The sequence below is a fragment of the Vanacampus margaritifer genome, chromosome 2 (genome assembly GCF_051991255.1).
Source record: "Vanacampus margaritifer isolate UIUO_Vmar chromosome 2, RoL_Vmar_1.0, whole genome shotgun sequence".
Classification (NCBI taxonomy): Eukaryota; Metazoa; Chordata; class Actinopteri; order Syngnathiformes; family Syngnathidae; genus Vanacampus; species Vanacampus margaritifer.
In genome coordinates this window covers 9327752-9351102 of record NC_135433.1, presented here as the reverse complement: position 1 = coordinate 9351102, position 23351 = coordinate 9327752, and the positions used below count along the sequence as shown (strand labels likewise).

Below are 23351 nucleotides of genomic sequence, written 5' to 3'. Positions count from 1 at the left end.
TTACTTAGGACCTGTTTGTTTTAACATGTCATAAGGAGCATGGCCAGACGTTGTGTCAACGTGCATGCAGGCAAGTGCAGGTCTTGCTGAGCTACATTATGAGTTGCCTCATGTATCCAGAACACAACACATTTTAACAGGTCAACTTAGTGCCAAATAGACTCTATTAAAGTATTTAAAATCTTTATTGAGCAATGGCAACCATTTTACATTTGAAAAATCTCAGCCACACTAAACCTTAAAAAAAAAAAAAGTCACAAATATTATGATTACTAAAACAACGTTCTCATCTCACTTCATTCATGAATTTGCTTTGTGTGAAATTTGGGCCTATTTAATTGAACAAAAAGTCGATATATTCACAGGAAACTATTAGTTATTCACTTGAATGAACGGTAACAGGTGGGTAACACAGATTTACTGCAACTTCAGCCAACTATAATGGAAGAGCATTTTCTTGTTCTTCCTGTCATTACAAGGAGCCAGACTAACTTTTTTTTTTTTACAAGGTGCACAGTGTGACCTCACCTAAAATTTTAAGGGTACAAGAAGAAAATTTAGGGTCGCACACTAAGTGTAAAGTAAATATTCACTGTTAATGGGTGTCGTTATTAAAAATAAAAATCTGCAAATTAACTAGTCGCACAGGCGCAAGTAGATGAAAATTTTTCTTGTTCTGCCACAAATCTTAGGCGCAAAATTCCACCATTCAAGCACAATATGTCGCCCTACGCTATATGTAACCGGCATTGATAGATGAACAAATATATATCTGTTATTAATTAAATGATAACCAAGTAAATAAGCAATCGAATAATGTTTGGACAATTTAGGTGAAAATGGATCTTTCCCCTTAACATTCCTGATGATCTCACACAGTAAACTTGTGTACTACAGCACCCTGACTGTGAATCATTGAGCTAAAATCTGATTTAGTCGTAGAGTAACACATGCAACATAAATATGCACAGCAGACTCAAATGACAAAAAATGTGCATAACTGACGAGGAGTTAAATCAATTATTTTAGTGTGCATGCAAGCATAGTAAGGAAAACAAAACTGTGGATAATGCATCGTCTTGTCATAATGAAACTATGATTATCCCGGATTTAGAATTGCTTCGTGGCTTTCTGTTCAAGACGTGCTTGCAACAGCTCACCACATGAGAACCAATAAAAAGGGAAAACCCGACTGCCGTTCGTGTTCCGCAGAGAAAAGAGAAACCAGGTGTAAAGCTTACACACAGTGTACATTACTGATAACCAGAATGACAGTGCGGGCATGTGAATTACACAAAAACCCTGAAAGAACACAGAGATAACATTCACTGTACAAATGCTTAGAAGTACATGACTGAAGCCTGTATAAAGTTTGGTCCTGTGATCCAATGGCATTGTAGTGTGGTTTTGTATCAAATGTTTCATCCATTTCAAGTCTTATTATCAGACTCGAATCAGTGATGTCTAGATAGTTAGCGGATGAGGTCAACTCTTTTTCTTTTTTTTTTTGAATGTGAAGCATATTTAAAAGCGCCAATCTCAATCAGATGGTTAAAAATAAAAAGCATCAACACTAAAAAGGAGTATGATATCATCAGGAACCAGCTTTGGGAACAAACTGTTCACGAGCGATACAAAAGAGGCCACAAGGGAGGCCAAAATCAATGAAAATGTCTTACCTTGCGTTTTGAATCCAAATGGAGGCAAGTAATTGCTGACTTTTGTCAGACGTTTGAAGTTTTGGTCAAGAAACATTGGCGCCGCTTTTGTGAACCTTGAGTGAGACAAGGGAGGAAGGAAAAGTGCAGGAGATGAGTTTATTTGCTCAGATGAACCGAAACTTATTCCATAAAGAAACATTCTATCAGGCTCATTTATTCCACCATGAATCTACCCAAACACACCTGCCTCCAATCTAAAGAGTGAGATATCAATGAAAGAAAGCAAATAATTGTAAAATAAAACAGATACTTGAGGCCAATGTTTTTAATTAACTACATGACCTGCAAATTCCAGAATCGCTTCTCCCTTATCCTGTGTGTCAGTATTTGTCCGTCGATGACAAATTGATGCTGGAAAATCAAAGGAAGCCATTTCCTGAAAGTCACACCCGAAACGAGTGCTGAAATGCGGGTCATCTTTTTCATTGGCGCTACAGGATGGATGTGTTTATTTGACCTACCTCTGGTGTGGGGAAACCAGGGAAGGAAACTCTTTTCAGATTTCAAAACAGAAAGCTTTTTTCCCTCAACCATACAGAAGATGTATAAATGCCAATTACAACGCACTTTTGAGGATTCCTGGCTATATTTTTTTGTGGTAGGCAACAGGTGTAACAGGAGGAGCACTGATTGAGCGCTAGAAATGTATCTGTAGATTCTGCACAAACTCTTAGGAGGCCACAGATTGTCAAACTGACTGATGTCCTGAGAGGCAATCATCCAACAAGACTTTTCCATTATCTCAAATAAGAGTCATTTAAAATAGGTAGTGATCGGTATAAAGCAGGGGTCTGCAATGTGTGGTTCCCTGTGGATATCATTTTTTTTTTTTAGAAATGATTCATATATAAATATATTTTTACACATTGTATTTTTTTTTTACATAAAATATTATTTAAATTAATTAATGATTTAGATAAAAAAATGAATTAAATATTTAAAAAATGTCCCAATTTTTAAGTGGTCAGAAAGAGACAAAAGGTTTGTTAAAAAAAAACAAAAAACTATACATGTTGAAAAGGTGACCATGAAATGTCAAAAAAGGAAGAGGAAAAGCAGAAAATTATCATATACTGTACACAAAACTGTCAAAGAAGTCAGAATATTTATTTTAAAAGAGGCAGAAAAGAACACTTTAAAAAGGTAATTATAAGATGTCCAAAAAACTAAAGAAGAAATACCAACAATTACCATAAAATGTCCACACAAACAGTTGTGGACATTTTTGGCAATTTTGTGACAAATTTGCCAAAAATGTTAGAAAATTGATAGCAAAAGGGCAGAAACAAATGTCAAAAATAGCCATAAAATTGCACAAAATTTGACAGAAAGACAGAAAAGTCTTAAGAAGCATAAAAAAATTGTCTAAAAAATTACACGCACAAAAAAAAACCAGAAGATGTAAGGTAGAAGAAAATGATTCTCAAAGTATTGGATGGTGCATATTTTCTGTTATGGTGCAGCTCTAAGTAGCTCTTGGGCCCTCAGTACAGACTGAGGGCTCAGACTGAGGGTCCGACACCAACACAGTTTCGTTCATCTTAATGTTTAAAGGCTTTGCGGCTCCAGACGGATTTTTTGTTACTTTTTTTGGCCTAAAATGGCTCTTTTGAACGTAAAGGTTGCCGACCCCTGGTATAGAGCATGTGTACTGTATAATATTCTATTAAGGATTGGCGACGGCTTTCCTAACAGAAATCTGAATCTGGATAGCTTGTTGTGAGAACGCTGGGGTTCACAAGAACTACAGTATGTGGAGCTCAGCAGCACAATGACCAAACATGGCAGAAATTAGTGGAAAGCCTCGTAACTTCAACAGTCTCTTTTCCATGCACCCTAATCTGTCTTTAGATAGCTTAATTATTCTCCGGCTTCAAAGCCGGCAACCCTGAGAGGTCGATTTGGAGAGGACAAGCAGCAGCCCTCTTGACGTTTCCAGACATGCATGTGAGAATTTTGTCATAGCAAAACAAATGGGATTTTCATGAACCCATCAGACCTGTAAATAAAACAGGACCCGTGCAAATCGCTTATGCCAGACCAACAGTCTGTCACTGACAAGCAAAGACAGGGGGCTGCTTGTTGTTAAAAAAGTGAGGGCTCCCAAAACAGCCAAGAGGCTACAACACATTGTCTTCATTTCCTTTGCAGAAGCCATCTCTCACTGGCCATATTTTCATAACCGTGCCACTACAGTCAAGTTCAGTGGCAACACTTGATTAAGGCCTCCGGTCCAGTTTGTGGTAAAACTGGAAAAGGGGGTCGATGTGGAAAATTAATTGGATTGTTAAGGGTAAGAGTGCCTGAAGACAAAGTTAGAGGAAACAAAGGAAGATTAGAAGGAGCAGCCATAGACCTGCCTATTAAGGGGTTATGTTTTTTTTCCTAACAGCTGAACTATACACCACGCCTATTTACGCAATACTCAGGAACATTTAGATTCATCTCACTTTTAAAAATACATTTTAGATTGCCATTATTTTTTACCTTTCAAACAATGCAGTAATCGCCAAAACGTGCAGAATAGTGTTGATTCATCCGCACACACAACTATGCATGCAAATACAGACAGTGAGTGGGTTTGGACTAATTGTGCACGTTGACCTATGTGTAGATGGGTTGAACGCAGTCGTAATCAATGAGCTCCCATCGGGGGTTCTGTGTTGTACAGAACTTTGATGCGACACGTGTGGCTGATTAGAAGGAAGTCATTACCAGGCAGGACGTTGTTAACACAATACTGCTTTGTCTGTCTTGTTAAGCCAAGCTATAAATTACCGGCAGCATTTCATCTGAAGGAGCCATTTACATTGTTTGTGTGGGTAATTTATAAAACACTGACAAGGCATTTCATTTATACACTTTCTGTTTCAGACTAGCCAATATTGATTTGCCTTTAATTTTTCACGTGTTTTTTTTTTTAAGCAAGAATGCATTACACAAACAGTGAACCTAGGAGAGCTACGAATAGCAGAAATCTGCAAAAAGTTAAAAGGATACTCGACTCATTGAGCCATTTTCAACAGTAAAAAGTTAATATTTTGTCTAGGATTAATCTGTTAAATTCTGTATTTTTCATGTACAGTGGTACTTCGGAGTTTGAACATAATTCGTTCCTGCGAAGTGTTCAAAGTCCGAATTGTTCATCCTCCGAAAAAACTTTTTTTGCATAGGAAATAATGTAAATGCAATTAATCCGTTCCCAAGCTTCAAAAACAGAAAATTCATTCTTTATGTTTTTTTCTATTTATGTTTTTTACAATTACAGTACAGTATTTAAACAATAAAAAAAATACCTTGCCTTTTTTGTTGTGGTGTGATGGCATCAGTGGATGATAAATGCTATGTTAATGCTATCTTTAGTTCAGTGCCGAGTTTGCGTATTTTACGTTGGGCATATTGTTAGACTACTAAGCGGTCCTTGCGTGCGTTGTTTAACGTCATGGCGGTCCTCGTGCCAGTATTAACAGAAGTAGTCACGGTAGTTACAACGGCGCGATAATCTCCTTCCTAATTCCACTGTGGTTCGTAGGACTGTATGTTTTTCTTTGCTGCCACTGGCATTGTCGTCTTTCTTTGGGCCCATAGTGAAGAAAATTGTCGTGGAAAAATCTAAATGCACTTGCAAGTATGGAGCACCTCCAGGAGTATTCACGATCTGACTGGAAATGAGCAGTGCATCGTCTCAACTACCGCAACGTGAGCATTCGGCATTGCTCGGCTCCGCTCGGCTACCCATTTTCAAGGTACGTTCGGCTTAGCTTGCTTTGCTTGGGTGCTCAAACTCCGAAAATGAGTTCAAACTTTGAGGCATTTTTTACTCAGATTTTTTGGTTGAAGTCCAATTTGTACGAGTTCAGAGGTTCCACTGTACCTGTAACACATTTTTCCACTTGCTTTTCGCTGTTCACCTGTTTTCTGGGTTTGGTCAGCAAACTGAGCCATGATTGGTCGTTATCCGATTCCTGAGCACGGATTACGTCATCTTCAGTCGAGAGCAAGTGGCAAAATTAGTTTTTAAAGGTATTAATTATAGACAAAATATCTTCTTACTGTTGAAAATGGCTCAATGAGTCAAGTATCCCTTTAACGTCGCTCCCCTGAAGCGGTTTTGCAATTGCTCATAGAAGGCAAAAGATGGCGGCAAAGCACTTAAAACGGAGAGGATCATAAAACCCCAAATATCTAGTTCAAGCTCATTTGTCAGTGATTTCCACACTCAGAGTGATCGGACAAAAAAATTAAAAAAAATAAAAAGTAAAGAAACACCACTGCTTGCATGTACACTATCATGAACCCATGTTAGATAAACGACTCGAAGTGGAACAAACAAACCACCTTCACAGAAGGCTCATGATGATTGATGAGACATATTTATACTACGCTAAATGACAACTTGACTGATGACATAAATTGTCAGAAACTCACCTTTAGCCATTTTAAACATAATAAATGTTTGAGAATACAAGGCGGCTGGATGGCTCAGTGGGTAACACTGTTGATTTTGGACATGGGTACCGGGATTCAAATCCCGGTCAAGGAGAATAGTAACAGCCAGTTGGGTTCTTAGGCTATACGCCGGTCCCAAGTCTGGATAAAACTGGAAGGGTTGCATCAGGATGGGCATCTGCTGTAAAAGCGGTGCCAAAAAAAATATCACACGTGACTTGCTGTGGCAACCTCTGACAGGGAAAAGCCCAAAGTCTGTCCATTCCAGAAATGGCCGCTGTTTGCTGACACAATCAACAGACAGAGCCTAGAGTAAGGGTAGCGTAGTTCCGCTGCCGGGCATGGCGACGGATTGAAAAGTCCTCAGCTCACACTCTACAAGCCGCTGTTTAGTTCAAGTAAGTTAAAAAAAGTTCAAGTTAAAGTATCACTGATTGTCACACCGGAATTCATTCTCTGCATTTGACCCATCCCCTGAGGGGGCGGTGAGCAGCAGCAGGGGCCGCGCTCAGGAATCATTTGGTGATCTAACAGCCCAATTCTAACCCTTAAATGCTGAGTGTCAAGCAGGGAGGCAAATGAGTCCCATTTTTATAGTCTTTGGTATGACCCGGCCGGGCATTGAACCCACAACCTCCCAGTCTCAAGGCGGACACTCTACCACAAGGCCACTGAGCTGGTTAGGTCAAAAGCGCTAATCTTATACTCAAACAGTAAGTACACCGCTGGATTTGTCAAGCCTTTCATTACGCAATCCAAATGAAATGGAGGTGAGAAAAGCGCTAATCTTAGAATTGGTGATGAATTGGAACTCGGGGAACAGATCAATTTGGTGCCTTGGAAAATGATCCCGTAGGTCACACATTGGCATGAAGTCTCACTGGCCTGAAAATATGCCATTTATTAGCCTTGTACCAAGAATTCTAAAGGGGACAATGTCCTATAGATTAAACAGCACGGGCAACAAATAAAGCCACCCAATTAAAAAAAAAATAAATCAAAAAGGAGCCAATGACATCACACAAGGCCGTGGAGGTTTCTCTAGACTGTGTGGGTCGGGTACAAGGAAGCGGGTGATGAGTCATGGTAGGATAGACAGGAAGTTGGTTGGTGCAGTTCACAGAGAAAGTCTGTGAAGATCCAGGATTTGATAGGCAAAAGATGGGGGACCTTGTATTCAAATGACAATGACTCTCTTGTGTCAAAGGAGGATCGTGAGGCCAACAGTCAAGTTTTGTGGTTGGGAACGAGATGATAGAACCATGACTGAAACTGAGGAAGATTGCACAGGAATGTGGGGGTTTCTCTGTTTCGATCTCAAAACCCTTCAGGGCGCAGTTGACTGTGAATGGCATCATACATCTTGGTATTCATAAATACAATTTTTCATTTTTTTCCCCAACAATGACAATAAATTAAAACTGCTTATTTGCAGAGATTGGGACATTTTAATCAAACTTCAACACATCTGTAGCAATCTGCAGATTTGGTTTGGATGAAATACAATTTTGTGTGTGAATAAAAAAGTCAATCTCTCACTTTGGATAGATGCTTGTCATCTTGGCTGCTGCATATCCTGGCTTGCACACGCCTTCACTGAGATTGCCATACTTGTAAGCCAACTCCGGTGGCCTATAAATAAAAAGAGCAGAAACGCAAATTTATCATCAAGCCTGTAGTGATCAACGATTATTAATTATAGTGACACATCTCCAACCCTCAAAAGCAAACAATCCACTTGAGTGATCCTTAGGAAGTTGAATTCCCCAATAGGTCAAACGTGTGGCAAGACAAAGTAGAGAAGCCTTGTACAAATAATCATGACAGCAATGCTAAAACCAAAACCACCAGATTAGCAGTGGAATCTTAAATAATGATTGATTCTGTGAATCTAGTTCAAATAAACAGGAAGAAGAGAGAGGGGTCCGACATGCCACAGTTGTCAGAGGCAGCAGCAACAAATCTACAAACCCTCGGTGCAAAAAAAAAAAAAAAAAAAAAAAAAGTAGACCTCTATTGTACACTCTATATAAGTATATCGTGGAAGGGCTGTGCAATTAGTCAATTACAATTATTACACTCAATTACAAAATTGGCATAATTGTGAACAAAAATGAAAGATTATTAATAGTAATTTGAGTTGTTTAAATTTATATATTTGTACCTTTTATTATTTAAAAATAACTAATTTAATAAATCTTGTTGGGTCCAAAAGAAACTTGCAAAATTATAGTGTTTCAAAGAAATGTATTTGTCTTGGTTTGGTTCTTTATTGAACATATAAACACAAAGAAAACACATTACGGGTCTAAAATATAAATTGAAGTAAAAAAAAATAATAAGAATAGGAAGAAAGAAAATAGTTTATATGTTCAAAAAGAGTAGGAGGAAGTTAAAAAGTCCTACCCCTTATTCGTTTTATTTTAATAAAATAATAAGGTAATGCATTTCAACAAAAGGAAATGTATAAACCTTGTCATATATACAAGTGCATGTTAACATACGCACATTTGCCAGCGTCATATGTACATGAAATTAATAGACATATACCATAATACATTTATAAATCATATCCTTATACTCATAACCGATTTGTCCTAAAATCTTTGCAGCTTCACTACCACCGGCCTTGGTCTTCCTTGTCTGTCCTCACTAAATGTTCCTGTGCGATGTGCCGGATGAGCGTCTATATCAACTGTTTGCTGAATTTTTAGGTTTTCAATGATCACTTTCATAACCTTTCCCTCAGTCTCAGTTCATGACTTTTCTGGTGACTCTGGAATTCCATCAAAGATTAAATTGTTTCTCTTGGACTGTCCTTCCAAATAATCCATTTTGTCAGAGACAACCACCATACTATCACATAGTTTGAAAACATCCGACGGTGTAGCTTAGTTGTGCTACATGGGTTTATCCTTGTCCATTTTTAACTCATCCACTTCTTTTTGAGTGTATTGTAATCTTATCTTTATCTCCTGTTTCGACGTTTCACAACTCGGGGCCCCAGTTGTTCGTCGATGAATCCCGCAAACAGGCAGCAGCGATGAAGCCAGCAAGCCAGCCCGTCAAGCGGCGGCGATGAAGTCAGCAAGCTGTCTTAATGTTTTTTTTACGTTTTATCGTCCATTATCGTCCTAATCGTGATTTCATTTATTAGCAAATTAATTGTGATTAATATTTTCTTCATAATAGAGCAGCCGAATAATGTGGTGCCTTGAGATACGAGTGACCTGGCTGAGATATGAGCCATCATTCAGCCGATATTTAGACTAAGTTGAAAGTAAGGAAGGAGCTGCACCTTGTCCACTGAACTGAAGAAAAATGGCAAATTATTTACATTTTATCTTAATCATGTTATTACTGTATGTTCATAACATACAATATTAATATTACAGTCTAAAGGCTATTTTTATTTTGAAAGAAACACATTACAAAAGTTTTTCTTTTTTTCTGGAAGGCAGGAACGGATTAATGGCATTTCCATTCATTTCAATGGAAAAATATGATTTGAGAACCGAGCATTTTGAGTGAGCAGCATGGTCATGGAATAAATTAAACGCTCTCAAGGCAACACTGTATAGAAAAGGTGTTGCAAAACCTCAATGTGTAACTGGAAGCATTCAAAAGTTTGAGGCAAAACCCATTTATAACATTGCTACTTTAAATTTGCTTGGTTTGAATAAGAGCGTAAAAAAAAGAAACAAAATGTACTCACAATTTTGTGTCTAACTGCAGCAAAAAGCCCTGCTTGTCATACACTGGAAGAGAAAGATAAAAAAAAAAGGAAAATCTTTTATTAGAGTGGAACTGACAGAGTAAAATAATATACTGGGTTAATTAGCATTTGTTCATCTGTGATGGTACGTTGTCTACCAGCACGTATTGTAGTTGTAGACAAACACTGTTTTACACAAAAGCACTGGAATTAAGGGATTGAGACAAACAAGCACGGTTAGGGAGAAGCCAGCCAAAACAATCTGTTGAGTCTAAAAATAAAGTGAGGGGGGAAAAAAGTTAGCGATCACCTATGGACAACCAATAGGTGCCTGCTATGGTGTTGAGGGCAAAGCCATTTAGAAGACACAGAAACAGAAGACATACTATAAATACAAGAGTGTCTCAAAAAATGTATTTGCACTTTCAATTGGTGAAATCGTTTATTTTCAAAATGCAACAGAATCTGAAGAGATTGTTAGATTTCAAACTATTAGTCTATTAAGTCATTCAAAATGAATCAACGAGGGCTACAGCGTTCAAGTGCATGTACATTTTTCTTATTTATGATGCGATGAGATTGTATGCATTAACTACAGAGGCGTGGCCTAGGCCCGGCGCACACTGCACGACGCAGCCAGAAACGACTGTACTGGATAACTGAAGAAAAAAAAATAATACAGTTGCCAACTCCCTGTTCATAATCCCTTGCACATATAAGCAACCCGCTGCAACTGAAGAAGTGTGACCTTTTAACAATTTTATCGGAAAACAACGGTATGAGGTGACGTATACACTGTATTTTTTTTATGCAACCACAAACAACATAGCTCGATTGTCAAGAGAAGATGCGGCTCACCCTGGTGGCTGTAGCTATATTTCAATAATTCAACCAGATAAAACAGGTAAGAGATAAAAAAAAAAAAGGAAACGGTGTTAATATTTCAGAAGCTGTTGCTTTCATTCATGGATTGCATTTGTGACAGACTTCAGTTCACACTGTTTTTCATACACAGCTACATAAGAAATTACAGTATAAATATAATTAAATATTATTGTAAATCACATTGGGCCTTATTCAGTAATTAATGCGAAGAAGTGTGTTTACACTGCGTACAAGTAAAGTGTACACGCCAAAATCACCATCGGATTGATGATGTGCATGTCAGTGAATCAGAATTCATTACAATTGCCTGGCTCATACCCGTGTCTAAAATCCCCATTTATCTATAAAAGGACATGCTTTTGGTGCATCAAAATCAGATACGCAAAGAGGCTTGAAGTTGTAAGAGATGGCCCTATAAAAAAAATTGAAATGAGCAATTTCAGAACAGTGGAAAATGAGGTTATAGAGTAAGAGGTAGAAGGAAGGAAAGTGTCGATGACAACCTGTGCTCATATCACAGAAATGTAAATGTAGTGTCACCTGAAGTCTGCACTGCACAGAAAAGTGAAAGCTCATGGAATTTCTGCGACAGATACTTGTCATGCTTTGTCGTTTAGTTTTTTTTTAATCCGCAGCTACATAAGAAACTAGAAAAATAGTTAAAGCTGCTAAACCCAAGAAAATTTCATTTTGAATCGCTACTGCCACCTGTGGCCTAAGAGTGAAACTGCACACACCCTTCGCCACGTACACAATGGCACGCGACATCGCGTCCAAAGACGGAGGGCGGGAAATGCAAACCTAAATCCAGTCTGGAAACTATTGGCCAGTGGCTTGCATGTGTACCCATTGTGAACAGCTAAGGTTTTAACCTACTAATTAAAAGAGGTTTTGGTCAAATACAAAGGCTATTGCAAATATATTTTTGGCCAAATTGTTACAAAGAACAGCTTTAAGTATCATTTGTTAACACAATATATGTTTGATATACTTTATTAGCACAGCTAGCTAGGCAGAGGCCACCTATACTTATGTTTATTTTTGTTTGGAAAGCTCATGAGATATGACATTTTTTGATGGCAGCTACATCTGTGACATTGCTAAGCTAATATGGAATGGCAAGAAAACTAGCAGTCGGCCACTTTTTAAAATTAGTTGCCGAAACACGCACAGCAGTTAGGTCAGTTTCGGTCACGTTGCTTGGTGTGCGGCGGGCCTTATACGGCCACAATGTATCCCACCTGACATTTATTATGCCACCACTTGTGCCACAAAAGTCGCTCAACCAAACAATCAGATTCTTCAAGTATCACCGCAAACAAAACTGTTCATCTTCAAATGTAATCAAGATTGTCATCTCAAATGCTGCTAAGTGACACCGTTGACCGACGACTAAAACCAGCGTATTCCCCGGATTCCCTCGGCGGGATACAACTAATGTGCAATCATATCATGTGACCTCAATACAACTTTCTCGTGACGCTTACAGTTCTATAGGATATAATGCTTTATTTAACAAGATACATAAGCATTAGTGGCAAGTAGAAAGAGCAGAGAATTGCGCCTGTGGTTGTGGAGCTCGCCTTCGCAGAGAAGCTGAGAAGGAGAAAGAAAGACAAGCAAAATAGGAATGCATGACAGCTCATTAGGGAATGATCCAAGCACTGCCCTGGAGGATGACGGCGTCTACCAAAAGCAGCCAGGATGGCGAGTGTGAGTGTATGCGCAGGGTCAAGTCCCCACAGAAAACATTAAGGAAAAGTACAAATTAAGTATAATTGGTATGCAGTTCAGATAATGGATGGATGGATGGATGAAAAAAAAACAACGGAATGCACAGTTGTACAGCAGACTGCCTGTTACATTTTGTAACCTAGACAGCAGGGGGCAGTATTTCATTACAATGCAAGTCAAGGGGAAGGGACATCACAGCACACACGGCACATTTCACTATTTGGATCAAATTCATATCAAAACACCTTTTAACCTTACGTGGCATTCCTAAACATGTTTTTGTGTGTTAGTGGATAATGATTTCAGCCGGGTTACTAACAGGTGGAGAGGTTTGCCATTAATGCGAGTGAATTTTTCAAGGAATGCTCTTCAATTGTTTTTTTGATTGGGGGAGAAGAAGAAGGATGGGTAAAAGGTTCACTTGGTGGAGCTGCAGATGTACCTGAGCCTACTATTCGTCCCACGGAGATATCCGTTTCCAGCTCTGAAACACAAAAGGGTTAGTTAGCAGCGTTAGAGGCCACTCTTTTGTCAGAAGTATTTAACGTGAAATTAAAGCTAAGCGAACCAAACAAGCGCACAGGAAGGAGAAAGATGAATTAGTAGATTTATTCCCAGGAGGGAATTGCCAGTAACCCATTAGATATTCAAAGTCCGATTAAATGGAAACTGCATTAAATCCAAGAACACACTCACTGTGCTTAGGATATTATTGCAGTTTTATGTTAAGCAACTCATGAAGATGAAACAAACACAAACACCGTGGAGGAAAAAAATGGAAGGTAGATGAGAATTGAAAGGCAAAGCTTTAGTTGTTCAGTTAGCAGTGATTTATATTCCTTGAAAATCAACCACCACCACCATCTAGCATCCCACAGCTTGACAGTCACCCAGTTTCAATGGGCGGCCCCGGGGCCCACTACCTGCAATTTGTTTCACTTCATTGCCGCTAGTGAGGCCTACGGCTGTCACTTCAGCACCAAGCTCTGAAAACAAAAGGGGGTTAAGATGCTGAAAAATAATTACCGCTGTAGAGCTGTGAGAAAATATTGCCGTACAGGTTTTTACACATGAAGGCAACGCAGGCCTTTACACAAGCAAAAGATTCACAGGAGACGCAAATGAGGAAAGAGTGAAAATGTTTTCTCAATCGGGGTGCCTTAAATGAAGAGAAAAGTGATGGTGATGCGAAGGCCAGCCGCACACCGAGAGATGCAGCGACTCTTCGCTGCAAACCAATCGGCTGAGCATTGCGCATCTACAGGCGTGCTGCAATGGAAAAACTGCGACCCCCGTTTCGATGGTCTTATAAAATATACTGTATTGTACTTTTTTTTGCAACCACAAAAATATGGCGCTGTTGTCAAGGAAGACGTCACAACAGCCCCCCCCCCCCCCCAGTACTTTATTATAGGCCAACTTGTAGTGACGTACTTTAACACCCCATCACACATATGAAGAAATAAAAAAATTAAAACTAAAAAAAAAAAAAGAGCAATGATGATGACATGTCAAATAGGTAAAATTACCGAATGAACAAGACTGAGCTCTTCAGAAAAGAAAAAAAAACACATATGGAGAAATTTGAGTATGTTACATAGCATTTAACGGTTGATTGCCAAAAAACAAGGTTTAATCAATGCGCTCACTTTTATTCTAGTCAAGATAAAAAGCTTGCAAAAAAAGCCGAACCTGGCCATTTTTAGAAGTTTAAATTCCTCTAGTTGATCACCCTCAAAGTGTCGTTATATTGTTAAAACGGTATACGACTCCCACAGCATTAAAGGATAAAGGAAGACAATCCCTGGGGAAAACCAAGCTGGGTATCAGGAATAAATTACGGCAGGTTCCTTCCAAAGCCACCACACGCTTACTGACCTTTTAAGCTCTAAAAATGAACAAAGTAAAATAGTGAGGACATTTTCCCTCAAAAGGGTGTGTTTTTTCTGCCTTAAGTACACGTTTATTTGGTGTGCACCTTTGTGATGACAGTCAGGGCCAGCCAATGAAACACTTCACTATGCATGACGGCCTTATCTTACCAAAGAAAACATCAAGATACTGCCTTAGAATCCTTTTATTTTGAAGTTGTTCCCGGCCTTGACTTATCTTCCAGACTGTCGTTGGGGCCACTTTACACCAATAAGCACTCAGCATGTCATTACCTTGAAATAATTTTCAATCAAGCAGTTGTTCGTTAATTATTAAGTGAAATTAGTTATTTTTTCTTCTGTATTCATAATTGTTCAAACAAATTTTTTATTTATTTTTTTTTCCCAACTCAATTATTCGACAGACTGTTCAGTAGGATACCAGAAATCCAAAATCTTCAATAGCTGCGGCCCAACACAAAAGTGACGCCCTTTGAAATGTATTGGTCCATTCATGGATCAAACAGTGCTGATGTAAACGTTGCCCTTTCGCTCCTTGTTAAACAGCACCAAATACTGGTCATTGAAAAGAAAATTCAAAGAAAAGTCACATTGAGTTCATTTGTAAAGGTGCATTTTAGTTCGTTCTGAAAATTCACCCAAAAGCCAAAAACAGTAATATAGTAATATATACACACAGATTTGGATGTAATTGTATACTCCATATTATACATAACTCCAGATGGGGCTAGACTTAACACAAAAGCTTTGAAAGGGGATAGTCGAGTAAATAATGGGTGTGACAGTTGACAGCAGACTACTTGCACCTTTACTCTTGACTAATACTACAGTTTTATGTCTAGTGTAAATATATATATATATATATATTTTTTTTTTTTTTAAACAACAAAGACAGAGTCTAAGTTACTGATATGATTGCAAGTGCACCCATCTTAGCAATAATCAGTAGCAGGGAATTAAAACACTTTATGGATCATTAACAACCACATTTGAGTGCTGATCAAAATCTACAGGCAAACTGCCTGCATTAATTAGAAAGGAAAATCAGACCTGACCCAAAGAAAACACTATAGCTGTGGTGACCATCTGGCTGATCGGCACGAAGCAGCTGGTTGAGTACTTCTTTATCATTGCCAACTATGTTTACAAGGTCAACGTTACTGCGAATGTATCAGTATGGATTAAAGATCAGATGGATTTCCATAGCCAGAAAAAAAATATATACGACTAAACATCCACTCACTCCAACAATCTGTGAGTCCATGACAGCATTCTGATGAACAGGACATAATCCTCTATAGGCGAAAAGCATTTCTTCCCATAATGAGTGAGACGGCAAAGTTGAGATGACGAGAGTAGAGAGTGTACTGTATAAGATTTGTTGTGTTGTTCTTTCACCTTCTTCAAATTAACTCAAGTTTACTCACTCTTGTTTTTTTTAATGGCCAAGGGAGAGTAGCTCTTTTGTTTAATTCATTGAAATGCAGGCTACGCTGTCACGCAGGTCACCTTTTTACACAACTGAGACAACTACCACCATGTTGCTTACACAACGCAGGGTGGAAGCGTAAGGCGGATCAGAGAGAAACCAAACAAAAAAGGCCAACAGAGCTCTTCTTCTCTTCTTGCCTTTCATTTGTATTGTAATGATATGCTTGTGTTTTTTTCTTTATGTCTGTCTGTGTAGAAGATTCTCAATCAAAGTAATCCAATTTGAAATGGAGGCATGAGACCTGTGCAATTATGCCATTAGGCTAACATTCTTCATCGATTCTAAAACGAATCCAAAGTAGTTAAAAGTCAGCAACCCCCCCCCCAAAACAATCCTACTTTATGGAAAAACTTGAAGCCATTATGAAGAAGTTAAAAGGCAGAAATGATTAGAACCAGAGGAAGAAAAAATACATTAAGGCCGCCATCGAAGATGATGTCATTCAAAAGAAATCTTGTAGCCCCCTCTGTTGGTATGTGGCAGCAGTTTCAGGAAGTCCCCACAGATATACCACATAAGATAATGAACACAAAGGCAAATAATCCAATTGACAGGTGACTAGGCCTTCGGAGTCAAATCTCTTTCCGGATGATGTGTTCATTTCCACGACAACAGCGTTCCAACACAAACCTTTAGAAAAAGGTCATAAAGTGGAAGTTTCTGAAAACGCCGGCGTTATTGTGAACATGCAAACACTGAATGAAGCGCCTTTTTGAAAGCAGAGCAGCACATTCATTCATTCAATCATGAATGGCAGAACGCAGGGTTATTGTTGCGCGTGTCACTCAACCACAGGCTATACGTGGGCATAGCCGCCGTTTTCTTACGCAAATGGCTAACAGTAATTTAGCACTAGCAGCCGCAGTGGCCGTCAAAGTTCTATATATAATACATATCAATGCAGATTTCCAAATTACAAATACTATTTTATTGCTTTTAGGCTTCCTTTTTGGGGTTTTTTGGCCTTATGATAGCTTGTTTGCTATGTGGTTGTCCTGTGGGGGCTAGCTGTTAGTTTCAATAAAACAAACAGGCAGAAGGCCACAAGCTGTTTTCGCTTTCAGCGAGAGACAGGCCAACAAAACATGCACAATTCAAGTTTTCCTCACAACATCCACTGCACTGAGGAACAAACATACCAAAAAGTCTGAACAAACAAACGGTAATTGGTTGATGGAAGAAAATATGAAACCAGACCGAAAGAGACAATCGGCACAAAACGGAAAACAGAAGAAAAATTGACGTTTCAAGGGATGTAATGGCGATGAAGTCCGACTCGGTGTGTGACTTACGTGGCTTCTGGCCCCATACGTTAGATAGATGTAACTTCCCCGATGAGTAGTAAATAAAGCCTAGGACCAGCATGGGGCACAGGACGAACAGCAGCTTGTGTGTGGGCTTCATGGTCTTCAGTCATTCACATGGCACTATCCAGGTCATCACCTGTGGGACGAGACGAGCACAGCGGGATGTTTTATTTCCACGCTGGATGGGAAAGACATTTAATGGGAGCGAGAGAACTGTTAACACACAGTAAGAGCCAGATCATCCAGATACAACCAGTGAGGATTAAGCGCCTGAAAGGGCGACCATTACAGCGAGGGGTGAGGAGGTACTGCTTTAAGTCGGAAAAATGTGATTAAAAGCACTACATATGTATTTGCTGCAGGATCAACTACAATTATTTCCAGTTTTTCTTCATTCAGCCATATTTTTTTATTTGAAAAATCATTTGCGGAAATCTACGTCCAGAGGTTTAGGGGTGCTATAAAGGGGTGTGTGTGTGTGTGCAGGGTTTTTGCAGAAATCCCCAAGTGAATTTTTTGACCTTTTTTATACCATTATGAGAAAAATTTTAGCCCAACTTCAAGTCATAGCAAACTGGTGTTATCTGGCTTTCGCGTGTGACTCAAGGGACTTCACGCCCAAAGTCCCCAACTTTAGCTTTTATTTTTTGCATACTTTGCAACAAGCCAAGTGTCTATCGCCCGCTTCCTCTTTCAAACAGCTGTAAAACTCGGTACTTTCAATTAGTGATGGACTGAATATTCGGCCAGAAATGGCGAAAATATGCATTTTCGGCATTCGGCCAAAATAAAATTAAAGCCGAAAGAGGATGTTGTGGTGACACAAGCAAAAAAATAATAATGCAAGCAAGCGTTTCTTTGAATTAAACACCATACGCGGGGCTGAGTGTCCACCTTGCTGCTCGCTGACATTTCACGGCACATTCATTGTGCACACCGGAGAAGGAGGGGGGCGTAGCTTGGTAAACTATTGTCCAGCATTTCAGTGGGTCAAAAAAAAAGAGAGCCCTGTCGTGTACTACACTACTGCAGCGCTTTCCTTTTTTTTTTTTTCTTTGATTAGAGCCCCTCGAGCGCTTCCACTTTTTCACTTGCATTCTGGTAGCTGTGCTAAATACTTTAGCTAATGTTAGCACTATTGCTATCAACAGATTTAAACAAGTAAACACTTAGCATTATCTCCGGGTGACTACAGACCTGTACAGGACGCCATGTAGACTTTGCAGTAGGGGTGTGCCCCCCCCCCCCCCACAAAAAATACAATTCTCATTAGAATTCTCATTTAGTATGATTCAAAATTAATTTTAAATGTCCCAAAATCGATTTCATTTAAATTATTTTATACGGTCTTCCCTTTGTTTGTGTGTGCCTTTATTGGGAGCGCTGTTCATGTTGTACCCGATTTGGCCACTTAGGGGCAGTGTGGTTCCACGCGGTCTGATACACTGTTAAGTTGTAGCCACATTAGAGAGTAGAAGGAAAAAGTCACAATCAAGTTATTCCAATAGAAGTTGTGTTTTTGCAGCGTGGAGCCGTTGAGTGATAAAAGAGCCGCGAGTAGAGCACTAATTAGCATTCGCGAGTTTGACTGGAGTAGATCATTACGATTCCTTGAACATCTATAAATTGAAGCAAAAATCATTGTCAATCAAATCCTTTTGAATCAAAAATCGTTCTTAATCAAAAATCGATTCTGAATCGAATCGCACACCCAAAAATCGGAATCGAATCGAATTGTGAGACATTCAAAGATTCCCACCCCTACACTTTGCAGTGCGTTCCCAAAGCCGATTGGCTGGTGCGAATACATTTTTATTTTATTTTTCTAAACGTTGATGAATATGAATGTGCGGATTTTAAGTGCACCGCACTACACGCAATCGTGCCCTCCCGTGCGAACTACAGCAATGCACCGCCAGAAAATGCTTACCCTGCGTTTGGTACTAAATTCGCCACCAACATGTCTGTGGGGTGGACACATTTCAAATTATATTGCGCTTTGTTAAAATGCCAGTTATAAATATTTTATAATAATATTATAAATTAAATTATAATAAATGCAATGATTAAAAATTTGCATCATTTTTTTTCGCCGCTTCGGTTTCCGGCCAAGCATTTCTCATTTTCTGTTTTGGCCAAAAAAAAATCATTTCGGTGCATCCCTACTTTCAAGTCAATTCTTGTTAAACTGACATTTACCCATTTTACAGAAACACGTCCACACTATTCTGACTAAATGCATAAACTCGATAGAAACGAAAACTTATGTAGTGGACACATTAAGCCACCTAAATACAAACCCAATTCCAAAGAAATTGGGACACAATACAAATTGTGAATACAAACTGAATGCAATTATGTGGAAGTGCCCAATTTGATTTTTTTTTTCAGAGTAGAACATAGAGAACAGGTCAAAAGTTTAAACTGAGAAAATTTATAATTTTAAGGGAAAATTATGTTGATTTTAAATTCCATGGTGTCAACAATTCTTAAAAAAAAAAAAGTTGGGACAAGGCCATTTTCACCACTTTGAGGCATCCCCTCTTCTTCTTACAACAGTCTGCAAACGTCTGGGGATCGAGGAGACAAGTTTGTCAAGTTTAGAAATAAGAATGCTGTCCCATTCTTGTCTATCTCGCGTCTCTCTAACTGTTCTTGTGTCTTGGGCTTTCTTTGTTGCACCTTCCCCTTCATGACGCGCCAAATGTGCTCTAGAAGTGAAAGAAGTGGACTGCAGGCTGGCCATTTCATTACCCGGCGGGATCCTTTTCCTACGCAGCCATGATGTTGTAATTGGTGCTGCATGTGGTCTGGCATTAGCGTGTTGAGACATGCAAGATCTCCTCTGAAAGTGATGATGCCTGGATGGGAGCATATGTTGTTCTCCAATCGGAATATAACTTTCTGCATTGACGATGCCTTTCCAGATGTGGAAGCTGCCCATGCCACACAAATTCATGCAACCCTATACCATCACAGATGCAGGAATGGTTAAAAAGGAAAAAAAAATACTGCTTTAAAATGGCCACCAATGACTCCTGATCTCAATCCAATTGAAAATGTTTGATATGAGCTGAAATGTGCCATTGCGAAAAGAAACTTGCAAACATTCAAGAGCTTGAACAAATTGCAAAGGAAGAGTGTGTGTGGGGGGGGGGGGAAATACCAGCGGAGAAGTGCAAGAAGTTTAGAGATGGCTACAAGAAACGTTTGGAAGCTGTCATCACTGCATATATTAACACTTGTTTCCCTCATTGGAAAGTAGCAACATGATTGAGGAGCAAAAAAAGCAGATTAGTAATGCAAATAATGTATTGGTGTCGAGTGGTAGAAGGTAAGAAACTTTTCACAAATCCTGGTAAGAAACACTTTCACTCAACTAAACAGACATATCCTGCGACCAGTGGTGTAGCGGTCCCTGGAAAAGTGGGTATACTCTCAATTCTCCCTTCTTCTTTTTTTTTTTAGTAATCCAGAAAAATGTCCTCTTTTAGAAACGGTGACATGTAAGAATTAAAAATCCGTCATTTGTACTTGTTCACAATTATAGAATTATCAAGACTTGTTAAGAACAGTTTGGTAACAAGCAGCCTGAAATAATATAAACTGTGTTTATCATTATCGAATCAAGCATAAAGTATATGTTATAAAACCAATTACAATATTTAGTGATAGTGATATTTAGTTAGACTTCAGTATTGCTTTATGCCATCTTAAACTATTTGTCTCCATTCTTGTGTTTTAATTTACTGGTACTTAAAATTCGAGGTGGAGCAAACCATTTTGAATCAAATGGGGGGTGTACTGTATTTTTGTTGTTTGAATATTACTTTTAAACTCTTGGTTTATATATATTATAGCTATAAGTTTCTAGTTTGTAAAAAAGAACACAGAGTACGATACGATACGATACGATATACTATTATTTTCCCCGTGGGGAACTTTTTCCTGGACTCCGTCCAGCTGCAGTTTACAGTAAAGAGAAAACAACAGAATAGAAAGAGATCAATTTTAAATTAAATAAATAAGAAGTGCAGCAATAAGTAGAAGACTTCCCAGAAGTCTACATGTGTAGAGAAGTACATACTACATGAGGACTGCACACACCCATATACACACACACACTCCTATATATATATATATATATATATATATATATATATATATATATATACACACACACAACATTGCACCATATAGCTTATTGCACTGGGTTAAAAAAAAAGACATTTTTATATTTTATTATTACTCTTTGAACGTTTTCTTAAATCGCTTTTCTTTTTTTCTCTTTAATTTGTATACATGTATGGTAATTTTAGTGATTTATTTTGTGCTTCGACATTTTATAGTTAGTTTTTAAACATTTTCTTGTCTGCTTTTTTTTTTTAATAGATTGTCTGACATTTGGGGCAATTTTATGTAAATTTTCAGGATTTTTTGGGGGTTTGGACATTTTTTAGTTACATTTTCATTTTTTTTTTTTATTATTCTGCCTTTTTTGGGGGCAATTCCAAAGACATTTTATGGTAATTTTCTAACTTTCTTCTTTTGTTTTTGGACATTTTGTGGTTACCTTTTGGACATTTTTAGGTCATTTTGAAAACTTTTTCAATTTTCAATTTGTCTCTCTTTTTCTGACAACTTAAAATTTGGGACTTTTTTTTTTAAAACTTCATTACCCTTTTTTTTTATCTACATCTTTAATTCAATAAATGAATATTTTATCTAAGAAAAAGAAAAAGAAATATGTAAAAAAAAAAAAAAATCCAACTAATCGTTTTAGAGCTCTACAGGGACAGGAAAGGGGCTAAAGCGCCACATGTGGCTCTAAAGCCGCAGGTTGCGACCCCTGGCCTAGAGTTTTAAAGTTTTTTGTTGTTGTGGTTTTAAAACCTTTAAAATTGTTTAGCGTACGTTAAGCGAATGTTGTGACTTCGTGAAATCAACATTGGCTAGCGTTACAATTGTTCGCTCCTCAGTGGGATAGAATCTTGATTCTTTAGTGCTATAGCTACTGAATGTTTTTTTTTTTTAGAAGGATCAGAAATTACAAGCAACTTGTAATTGATCAAAGTGTCGGTATAAATGTATTTTGAAGTGTGTCAGAAAAAGAAAGATGACAGAGAGTATTTGAATTTAAAAGTAGAAGCGATGATGCAATGTTTGTACATAAACATGCAATTGGCTGTTAGCTCAGGTAAGCCAGTCTGCTCGTTGAATGCCTGGTGTATCAGTTGTGGCCAAACAAGTTTGTGTCAGAATGTGTTCCTTCTTTCTGTTTTTTTTTGTTACAATTTGTCCAAAGAAGCGATTGAAAGTGCATTGACAGCTGTGTCTATCCTCGACAACTTGCAGAGGTGGGGGATTACAATATGTTCTGGGGGTACTAGGAGGCCATTTTGAATTAGCTCATAATTTACCACATCATTTTAGCAAATACCACCTTGCATTGCCTTCACAAGCCCTCAAGTCAAATGACGCGGTAAGATGAGTGACTTCATTAAGATGCAAGTTAGACTGAATGCCGTCTTCTACAGTCTGATAAAATTGTAGGCCAGCCTGCACCATAAAATTGTTTTTCTTTTCGACGACGGCCGTGTGGGAAGCGGCAACAGACTTTGTAATGGCATTTTGTACACAAGGTGGCATTTGGTGATCATCTATTTTTTTTAAACTGAAGAGCAAAAAAGCATGTAGCCTATCAATATTTCTTTACGTGCAGACATGAAAGAGTGTGTAGACGGAAACGAGTGGCGCAGGAGCCTTGGCCACATCAAACTCGAGGCTTGGTTGTGGGGGTGGGAGGGTGTCTGGGGGCGGCTGGGGCTGGGTTGGGGGGGGGGTGGCTGTGGACCGGTGGGGTGCCTGGCGGGCCTGCAGTGCCCTGTCCTGCAGCGTTGGGGCGGGGGGGCGCTCCTGCTCCTGGGTTTGCTCTCCGGCCGGTGGCCCCTGCGGGGCCCGGGGGTCGTCCTTTGGCGCTGCCGCGGCCTGGGGGGCCCTGAGGTGTTGCGCTTGCTCTGTCCTGGCAGGGGTCGACGGCTCCCCTCTTTGGTGAAGATTTTTATGCATGCCAGATCCACCACACCAGCATCTATCGAAACTCAGACTCAATCTGCTTCTTCCTCAGGTCATTGAATTGGTGGAGGCTGGTGTCTG

The 23351-nt window shown here is 38.9% G+C and overlaps 1 protein-coding gene across 3 annotated transcripts in view; it reads right to left on the bottom strand.

The window, feature by feature from the left end:
- Nucleotides 1-23351, bottom strand: part of st3gal3b (ST3 beta-galactoside alpha-2,3-sialyltransferase 3b) — a 56996-nt gene that overhangs the window by 29304 nt on the left and 4341 nt on the right. The window contains exons 2-7 of one of the 3 annotated variants that reach the window (XM_077557885.1): nucleotides 17181-17331; nucleotides 13428-13490; nucleotides 12947-12988; nucleotides 9886-9928; nucleotides 7710-7802; nucleotides 1680-1774 (exon numbers count right to left, since the gene is read on the bottom strand). In XM_077557885.1, coding sequence (XP_077414011.1) covers nucleotides 1680-1774; nucleotides 7710-7802; nucleotides 9886-9928; nucleotides 12947-12988; nucleotides 13428-13490; nucleotides 17181-17292 — 448 coding nt within the window. In that variant the 5' untranslated portion in view covers nucleotides 17293-17331. The remainder of the gene's footprint in view (nucleotides 1-1679; nucleotides 1775-7709; nucleotides 7803-9885; nucleotides 9929-12946; nucleotides 12989-13427; nucleotides 13491-17180; nucleotides 17332-23351) is intronic. The other 2 variants (XM_077557886.1, XM_077557887.1) reach the window with 2 other exon arrangements.